The sequence below is a fragment of the Cucurbita pepo genome, unplaced genomic scaffold (assembly GCF_002806865.2).
Source record: "Cucurbita pepo subsp. pepo cultivar mu-cu-16 unplaced genomic scaffold, ASM280686v2 Cp4.1_scaffold000278, whole genome shotgun sequence".
NCBI lineage: Eukaryota > Viridiplantae > Streptophyta > Magnoliopsida > Cucurbitales > Cucurbitaceae > Cucurbita > Cucurbita pepo.
In genome coordinates, this window is record NW_019646526.1 from 566 (window position 1) to 10,983 (window position 10,418).

The 10,418-nt window shown below is 34.6% G+C and overlaps 1 protein-coding gene across 2 annotated transcripts; it reads right to left on the minus strand.

The window, feature by feature from the left end:
• Positions 1-442: 442 nt before the first annotated feature.
• Positions 443-1,986, minus strand: LOC111784788 (uncharacterized protein At4g22758-like). 2 transcript variants are annotated; one of them, XM_023665381.1, is made up of 3 exons: positions 1,271-1,986; positions 792-1,016; positions 443-599 (listed from the first exon to the last, which is right to left on the minus strand). In XM_023665381.1, the coding sequence occupies exons 1-2, from the start codon at positions 1,506-1,508 to the stop codon at positions 829-831; spliced, it is 426 nt and encodes a 141-aa protein (XP_023521149.1). In that variant the 5' UTR covers positions 1,509-1,986; the 3' UTR covers positions 443-599; positions 792-828. The 2 variants fall into 2 exon arrangements, with proteins under 2 accessions (XP_023521149.1, XP_023521148.1); XM_023665380.1 differs by lacking the exon at positions 443-599 and having other exon boundaries at positions 643-1,016; positions 1,271-1,985.
• Positions 1,987-10,418: the final 8,432 nt, after the last annotated feature.

Sequence of the window (10,418 nt, forward strand, 5' to 3'; positions counted from 1 at the left end):
TTACTCAAACTCCACTTTCAAATAAGCTCCAACACAACCTTTTTCCTTTTTCATTAAACCAAATCCATATAATATCTCATTCATCAAATAAAAATTTAAGGGTGATGCAAATACTAGTCGCAGAAATGGACTCATGAGGAGGCGTGAGCGTGAGTAGCAGGTAGCTGCCCGACGCGTGCAACCGTCGCAAAGATTGGGCATAAAATTTAGGCCTCCCAAAACTATGGGTTGAGTTCAATGAACAGATAAAATGTATTGATGGTCAAGTCAATTTTTATGAGCTCTCTCTTCCTATCTTAACAATTTTAACTTGCTTGCTACAACGAAAATCCACGAGAACAGAAACCACTGGTTTCAACACGAGAAGGAAAAAGGGAAAAGAAAAAGGTCAAAAGGGCTGGTGGGTGACCCACAAACACCATTGAAAGTGAGGCTCTGTCAATGACATAATCAGTATCCACAAAACGTGATACGTAGCGCTTCAGATTTCACACAGTCAACATCAAACCATCCACCACCACCTTTTCAATTATACAATTCCTTAATGTGCGCCAAACTCCCATTTTCATTGAACACACTCTTCGAGTTCCATCCATAACCTTTTTAACAATATATGGCCAATCAAAAACTATGATGCAATTTGTTTCAAAGGGGTAAAATCTAAGTGTTTATTTGAAGAAGAGGGAAGGGAACCCCACCCAACTTTAAAGCAAGTTGAAATACGGGTCCAACAAGATTACAAAAGGAGGAAAAAAACAAATTGCAAAGCCTCACAACAAACTAAAACCAACCTAATTGAAGGCTATCACCCATCATCATTACGCGGATTCAATGGGAATAGATTTTCATATTCAGAGACTTGTTGATCCATGACTTCCAGCTCCCTGAGGCTTTGCGATGGATGGCTGGCCGTGATGCTGCTTTTCCATCTTCTCCCACTTTCTCTGCCTGTGGTTTCTTGCACAACGTGAAGTTTCGAGCTCCGTGCGATCCAATTGTGTCCCATGGACTCAAGGCTGCACAAAAAAACCCATACAACATGAGAAACTACAACCCAGAATTTTTTTTTTATCAGAGGATTCAAAAGACCGAACAACAGAGAATCCAAACATCCCAAAACAGAGAACCCCATCACAAAATGAGATAAATACCGAATAACATCTAATTTTTCTCCATCCTTTCAGATTAGAAACATGCAACACGATTGTAGAGGAAAATTGCAACGAATTAACACAAATGAATTGAGAACAAAATATAAAATTAGAATTACCATCTGGTCCAGCACTCGGACAATAAAGCTGGAAATCGTGAAGATCAGAGCCAAGAATTGGGAGCCGGCCCTCACGCGCGTAGGATTTCAACGCGGTATCAATAACATCAGCAACAAGTTGCTCCTCGCTTACAATAAATCGAATCGGACCAGCGCTGCCGAGCACATTGATGCTGATCAACAGCCTATTGCCCTTAACATTCTGGTTCTTCTTCTGCTTGTACAGCAACATCTTCATACAAAAAGAAAAAAAGAAATCGCAATCCCTTCTTTTTCCTTCAAACTATATCCGAATCAGGGAACCGGATACCGACGACAACAGCCCCGAGAAATTCACCGAAGCTAGCGCCGGTATCAAAAAATCGAAAGAGAAAAATCGCAAAAACTTAAAAGAAAATGAAAATTCCTTGAAATGAGTATATGGATTAGAGAGAAAGAGATCTCAAGGGTCAACTCCAAGGCAGCGGTAGTACCAGCCTTCCTTGCAAGAACCAAAAGCAAAAGAAGAAGAAGCAGAAAGAGGAAGACGAGCGCTCGCCCTTGAATCCAAAAGGGAGCGCATGTAATTACTACTCCTGGAATTTTCTTCAACCATTCACAACTCCTTGAAAAATTCTCGAACCTATTCCGGCGAATGAAAGAAAACAATCACAGCGAGAAACGGAATTGAATTGCAGAGAGAGGAGAGAAAGAAGGGAATACAATGAATTGAGAAGAAGAAAACAATGGTGAAAACTGAGAATTGTGGGTACCGACGAGGATGGCAGGTGGTATTTAAATGGATTTGCTTAGGGTTAGGGCTTTGTTTTAGGGCCAACAACCATAATATATCTTAATTTATTTTTTTATTTATTTTTTTTTTCCCGATTCGTTTATTAAATGCTTTTATTCCTTATTCCTTTTCTTTTTTCTTTTATTTTATTTTGACCCCCACATTTTTCAGCCTTAATTTTGCTTCACAAATTATTTTTATTTTTCTCCATTAATAATTTAGATTCCAATGGTAATAATTATAAATATATTATTAAACCTACTTTTCAACCATTTTAAATTAAAATCCAACATGTTTTGTATTTTATTGTTTTTTTTTCTAATTTATGTTTTCTCCCTTCTTTTATGCTTTACATATAATCTTAAATTTTTATCATTTTTCTTTTATCAAATTTACGATTAAGGGCTCTATGAACAATTTTATTCAAAATTTTGGTTAGTATTAAGCGTTTGAATAAATATATGATTAATAGATAATTTATATGTGAAGTTTAAAGACCAAATAAAATATTTAAAATATTGACGATTAAAAAAAATATCTAAAATTTTAAGATTAAAACAAAATTTCTATTTCTAATGTTATAGGTTAAAATATAATATTTAGAGATAATTAGTGTTTTGTTTTTTTTTTTTTAATTAGGGATTTATACTCTAAATTTAAATAAAAATTTAAAATTTGAGCTAAAAATTAAACTAAAACTAATGGTCAGCTAAAAACGAAAGCTTTCAAAATATATTTGTAATTTATAAATATAAATATTTTCAAAAGTTTAAAAGAAAATCAAAATTAAAATAATTATTAAAAGTGCACTAAATTAAAATGAGCTTGTTTTATTCTATAAATTTAAATAACATTATAAATTTGTGCTAAAAATTAATAGAAAGTAGGCTAAAAACTAAAATTCCAAAATATATTTGTAATTTATAAAAATAAATAATTCCTAAAGTGTAAAAGAAAATAAAAATTAAAATCATTATCAAACGTGCACTAAATTCAAACTCATTAATAATGAAAATGAGCTTTCACAAAAGGAAAAGGTTGAATATATCAAAATGGAATTAAAAAAAAAGGAAAATTGAGTATGTTAGATGATAGAAGTCACATGCCAATTTAGAAAATGATGATGGGTTTATAAACAAAGAATACTCTCCCCATCCCATCTTTTGGGAAGCTCAAAGCAAAGTCATGAGAAGTTAATGCTCAAATTGGAGAATATCATACCATTGTGGAGAGTCGTGTTTGTCTAACATGATATTAGAGCCGTGCCCTATTTAGTCGTGCCAATAGATTGGTAAATCCTCAAATATCGAACAAAAGACTCCTAAGAAAAGGAGTCGAGCCTCCTCGAAGGCGTAAAAAATTACTAAGACTCCATCAAGGGGGAGGTGTGGAGTCTAGGCTCGATTAAGGGGGAGGCGTAGTTTGTTGGAAGAGAGGAGTTGATGGATGATGGAAGTCACACATCAACTAATTTAGGGAATGATTGAGGCCTGTTGGAGAATCCCAAAGCAAAGCAAAGCGATGAGAACTTATGCTCAAAGTGGACAAAAGAAGAAGTCCGTTGTTCATCAATGGCAGCGAGAAGGAGCTACCCATTCGGCGGTGAATACAGTTCGTTCGCTTTCCATGATGGAGATTCGAAGCAGGTTCCATTATTTGCGCTGTGAATACTCCCTTTACTTGACTGTTTTGGATTTCACACAAGCCCCATGTTTTAAGTTTTTAATCCAAATTCAAATTTGGTTTGCGTTTGGTAATCCTTTTCAAGCCTGGTGGCCCCCCTGCCCTAAAGGCTACTGATCTTCTCTGTCTGTTTTCTATTCATGCTTGGCTTCGAGATATTTCTTTTGTAGTTTTCAATTGCATGCGCACCACCTGTTTGTGTAAATGCCTCTGAGATATACGCCTCACTTTTCAAGACTTGGCCAGCTGGTTTTGCTGGTAGTAGGGGGTGCGGCAGTTTAGATAAGCTTTATGAAGTTGTTGACTTTGTAATTTCTGATTTAATTCCATTCTAGAAAAATGCTTTTCAAAACGTTTTCTAAAATCACTTTCCTAAGTTATGAGATGAGACTATTTGTGTCAACTATTCAAGTCTGAGTTGGTTGATTTAGTTTCGAAGGTGATATCAAAATTATCACTTATTAGTTGCAAACAAAGGGTAATTGTAACACTGAACTAAGCTTTAGTTTAGGTCCCATGTGTGAGATCTCACATCGGGTTGCAAGGAGAACGAAACACTCTTTATAAGAGTGCAGAAACCTCTCCCTTATGCGTTTTAAAAAGTTTGAGGGAAACCCCGAACTAGGACAATATTTACTAGTAGTAGCAGTAGACTTGGGCTGTTACTAATAGTATTAGAGCCAGACACCGAGTAATATGCTAGCGAGAAGGCTGAGCCCCGAAGGGGGGTGCACATAGAGCAATGTGCAAACAAGGACGCTGGCCCCAAAAGGGTAGATTTGGTGGGGGTCCATATCGATCAGAGAAAGGAATGAGTGCCATCAAGGAGGCTGGACACTGAATGAGGTGGATTGTGAGATCCCACATCGGTTGGAGAGCGGAACGAAACACTCTTTGTAAAGATGTGTAAACCTCTCCCTAGTAGACGTGTTTTAAAAATCTTGAAGGAAGCTCGAAAGAATACCCGAAGATGATATCAAATATCATTCATTATGCTCGAATAAGGACAATTGTGATACTTAGTCAAGCTTCCGTTTGGGTCCCATGGGTCCCGAAGATAGAAAGTCGGTTTCCAATTCACAGAAAAATCTCTAGCTTTAAGCAACCTTTTTCTAGTTTTGATTTGTCAAAAAAAGGTTCCTTCCATCTGATAACGTTATTGGTTGGCCATGTTCACACACGGGCAAATACCCAAAATTTGACATTCTAAGCTTCATATTGTTTCTACATTTTGTTTTGGTGAATGAGTCGCAGATGTTTCATTAATTTCAGCTAAAAGAATGGATGAACTGCACGTTCTTCATAACAATGTTTGAAACGCTATCTATCTCATTGAAAGTCCATTGATATTGTAAATGTTGCAAAAGCAGCAACAAGAAACACGATTCATGAGTGGAATAGTATTATTGTAAGCAATTTAAGTATATCAGATGGCGTTGGTGGAGGCATTATTTTGATACCACATTTCTGTTTTGGTTAGTTTTATGGCACAAGTGGCCAGCAACGGGTAGAAAAGGAAGGACCCAGAAGCCTCATATTTGGGCATATCTGGTTTAGTTCTTCTTGGCATTTGCGTGATTCTCTCTTCCTTTTTATGTCCTTTGCTCAGCCTTTGCGTGGAAAGGAAGGACCCACAAGCCCTTTGCTCACCCTTCTCTCTTTTTTTTAGTGTTTTCATATTTGTTGGTAGCCCAAAATGAATTATAAAGAAATAAGAATAATTTTTAAAAATAGAATAGTTATGGAAACGTGGACCATATGGGTAAGTGTGAAATAGGAGTAGAACTAAATATTCTTTATACGGGTGTGGAAACCCTATCTAATTTAAAAACCTTCTGGGAAAGCTCGAAAGAGTAAGCTCGAAGATGATAGTATCTGCTAGTGGTGGGAAGTCCGAAAGGATAAGTTTAAAGAGGACAATATCTACTACCGAAAGGATAATTCAAATATTTCAGCTTTTAAGATATGTTTGTTTTATATATTTTTTTCTTTTATGAGTTACTAAAATATTACACTATTGTTACGTTAATTCTCATTAAATATATATAGTTCGTTTTAAACCACATTTTTTTTTTTGTAAATTATGACGTATATTTATTAGCTCAAGATGACTTGATATTATTACGACTATTTTTTTTTTCATGTTTAAGTTATGAGTGAAAGTAGGGTATTGTAAAATTTAGGGAAGTTTTTCTTTACCAATATTAAAGACAAAAATTGGAAAATGGAGAACGATTAGAGACCAAATTGCAATTTAAAGAAAATTGTGAAAATTTTCAATTTTTACCTTTCTATTTTTCCTATTTAAATTATGACTTTAATGAAAATGACTAAAATTAGAACAATGTTGAAAAGTAGGGAAGAAGTTGTTTTATTACCAAAATTAAGGGTTAAGTTGGAAAATTACAGTTTTACCATTGAAAATTACTGTTTACCATCTATGTTTTATATCTAAGGTATGATTTAATAAATATTACTAAAACTAGAGTGTTTTGAAATTAGAGAAGTTATAAAATGGAGGGAAATTTTTGACGAAAATGGAGAGCCAAATTGGAAAATAGAGGACGATTAGAGACCAAATTGTAATTGTTTTTGAAAATAAAAATTCAAATGAATTTACCCTTTCAAAATTATTATTTATTACCCATCTTTCCCATTTAAGTAATGACTTTAATGAAAATTACTAAAAATAGAATGTGTTGAAAGTAAGGAGCTTATTAAATTTAGGGAAGCTTTGGACCAATATTAGGGGCCAAATTGGAAAATGGAGGACGATTAAAGACTAATAATTGCAGTTATTTTGAAAATACGAAATCAAATACAACGTCTGAAATTTCTATTTTACCCTTGCCCCCAAGCTTTCAATTTTACTGTATTGTATTTTAGTATCTAAAAGAAGATTTAATATTCTAACTTTTACTTTTTATCATGTTTATGTTATATTCACACGTTAATTTCTACCCAAATTAATCTAGAAGTGAGAACTTTTCCTTGACTTTAAAACGCGTCTGCTAGGAAAAAGTTTCAACACCTTCATAGATGATGTTTTGTTCTTCTCCCCAACCAATGTGAGACTTCACGTAATGACTCATGCCCAAGATTCAGATAAAGATTCGAAATTCAGATTCGGCATCTGATAGCCCCAACATTCCATTGTATCTCCTGCAACATGGTTACATTACTTACGTTCCTTGCTTCTTAATAATGAAGACTATCTCTACGTACCAACACAAATACTTCTAGCATATTTTATCCTCACTCACATGCAGCCTAGGTAAATTTTCAAGATCTCACCCTATATAGAATTGTCCCAAGTAAAACATGTTTAACTATGAAGTTCTATGATTGAGTCACAAAATAGAAGGTGAACCTTGTAGGGTAAGGGAGACCCTAGTGCAATGAATGTGGAAGGAAACCCTGGGACGATGCTTGACTTGCACTAGAGCATGTTTCTGGTATGGTCAAGAAGGACATATTGTCATGAATTGCATGGAGGGTCGTGCAGACAACCTATTAACCAACAAAGCGGTCCAAGCGCAACATGGAGGGCAACTTGGAACCATCTTCAGGCAAGAGCATATGTCTCTACTAGTAAGCATATGGAAGGACTCGTGTTGGTTTGTGGGGATAGTATTCACTTTTAAAAAGCAAGGAAAGGTAACGTGACCATGTCGCAGGAGAATGATGGGGACATCAGGTGTTGAATCTTAATTCTGAATTATGATTTGAATCTTGGGCATGGGGTATTACAAATGGTATAAGAGTAGTATCTCTCCCATTAGGATGTGGTTCGAGGACAAACAAAGTGGAAGTTGGTGTACATGTGACACCCGAGTAAATGAAGGGTATATGCATTTTTTAATTCAATTAAAATAGTAATGAAAATTTTTCTTTTACAAAAGACAAACGGAGACCACCAAAACATACTACTACAAGGTCAAACTATTTAAAATACATTAAATAGAAAATTTAAAATATAAGTACAAAAGGAAATCTAGTCTTAAGTGTGACAAGACTCCCTGTGACCAACCACCTATGTGTGCCTCTCCCTCGATTGCTAGATCAAGCTCCACCTAAAAAGAAAATTGAAGTAGCAGGAGTGAGTATATAAAATATATTCAGTAAGCAATTTGCTGGAAGTACCTAGTTTGTTATAAAATTTTATTAATCTTATTTAATTTGTTCGGTGCCTTATTCTCATTTGGGGGTTCGGTGCCTTAATTAATTTGTTTCCTAGACTACCCCTAGGTTTACTCATTCTATTTTCTTGGTTCTTGGTCCTATTTGGACCTCTAGCCCTCATAACATTCTTAAGTTCTCTAGGTCTTCTAATTAGTCGTTTCTGCTAGTCTCTTTTATCATCATATCTTTATTCTTCAAGGTGTGATCTTAATGTCTATCTCATAGGGTTCATGCATGTTTAGGCTCATCAAACTCTAAGGCGCAACTGTGGACCCTTGCCGCTTGTGACATATTCACCAAAGGAAAGCTAACCGGCAAACTTCCTAATAGTCCCCACAGAGCAAAAATCGTACGTCATAAAACATCATATATTTGTTCTATGGTTATTCGGACCCCTGATAATCGAGTCAAGTTTATGATTAGGAGCTAGTTGGCAAACTCTCAATCGTCCCCGTATAACCGCATAACTCACGTGTATGAACAATAATCATAGCAAACTCTTAAGGTACAACTATGGACCTCTATCCCTTGTGACAGGCTCACTATAGGAAGCTAACTCAAAAACTTCACAGTAGCTCCATAGGGTACCATCATAAGTCATAAAGTATCATAAGCCAGTTTTATGGTTATCCGAACCCTTGAGTCAGGTTCATGTTTGAAGGTTAGTTGGCGAACCCCTAATCGTTTTTGTATAACTGAATACATCACAAACATATGAAATAGAGACATAGCACAACGATCTAAACATGGATACCTAGTCATGAATTTCAGTTCATAGGACACAGTGTGTACGCATTTAGTAAATATGCATAACAACATTTAACATGTACCATCTCAACTCATTCTATGCTCAAACATTTATAATAGGTTTCCTATAACATGCTTTGTTGCACACAAAAGGCATGCTCCGATTTCAATCAAATCATAGCTCAATGGTTTATTCCTCGATAACCATGCATCAGAATGTTTAACGTGCTCTTACATGCATTAGGTCAACTCATATCATGCTCAGATTCTATTACGCGCTTCTTATATTATACTTTCATGCATACTATGAGCATAACTAAATCGGTTTCCATGTGGGGATAGAGAATCTACTTTCTAGGGGAGAAAATGTAGGAGGCTCATTTGAGTCAATCCAAAGTTTCTATTGGTAGAGACTTTTGGAGAGAAGTTTTGTCAAATAATATATTTAAATATTTATATAATATTGTATTTAAATCTTATTTAAATATCATAATATATTTAATATGTATTCAATTAAGAAAGATATATAATATACATTAATTATTTTAATATTTAAGATATCAAATACCATCCATATAATTTTCTCTTTTATTTTAATATATCTAATATATTAAATGTATATATTTTTTTCTTTTAGTATTTAAAATAAATGGATTCTTTTTAGTGTTACTATCAACTAGCATGGAAACGTTACAGAGATATAAAATTAATTTAAACTTTTTAATTAATTAATTTTCATTCATTACCTATAAGTTATTTTATTTAAGACTTAGAGTTATACTATTATACATGGCAGAATAAATTTTGTCCATTAATATAATCATTACAAGAAAGTCAATCATTCACAAGTTGTGTGATTACAGTTGAGTCAAAAGTTTATTTTACCCCTATATACATCTCATACCTCAAATATCATTGATTATCTAATGAATAATTTGTTTTTGATCAAACCATAAACCAAGTCCCTCCGGAGTTAATGAGAGGGAAGGACCCTATTATTTAAGTCTCGAAATCAGTGTTTAAGGAAACTATTCATCTACTTATCTTAATGAGTAAATTTATCTCATGAAATTATATTCTCATTTATTTGGTCAAGTTTTTGAAATGGTAAACATATTGAATCGACTACAACAACCATTCACATTCATGCAAATCAAAGGACACTCAAGATTAAAACCTAGTCGCATATGGTCATCTTTTGAAATATTAATATTCTTAATTAACATATTTATAAAGACCTCGTAGAAAACCGAGGTAGTCTATAGACTCAAGCGATCAACTCGGTGAAAACTCACCCCGTATTCTATGTGAGTCAGTTGACTTCGATTAGATCAGACCGACTCTAATAGGAACGTGCCCACGAGGGCACTACCAGATCTTGTAGATGAACTTCCTTGTACGAAGACCTCTTTCCCTTCTATGCAATCTTTGTTCACACAATTCTCAAAGCAAAGGAGGAAAGGCAACTGGTACCACGAGCCCTCTATCCCCCAAGAATCAATTAAGTATATCATAGTTGATCCCACTATAGGCGGGACAGGACCATACACCCATTACACGAGTAGAATAGTCAAGTAGAAGGGTCAACCTAAGAGTGAGACAAGCTGGGAATAGGCTGAAACTGATGATTCGAAGACAAAATAAAAAACTTCTGGAACATTACAAAGTGAGACGTAATAACAATATTTCCATGATAAGACACCGATTTTATTAATAAACTATAGATCTTTCAAATTATTGTTTAAACATGTACGTCAACCATAT

Bases quoted from the DNA above. Each gene is read 5' to 3' on its own strand.
- LOC111784788 (XM_023665381.1), bottom strand. From the start codon at position 1,508: ATGAAGATGTTGCTGTACAAGCAGAAGAAGAACCAGAATGTTAAGGGC. The intron at 1,017-1,270 runs GTAATTCTAATT...TTTTTTGTGCAG, and splicing joins TCCGAGTGCTGGACCAGATG to CCTTGAGTCCATGGGACACA.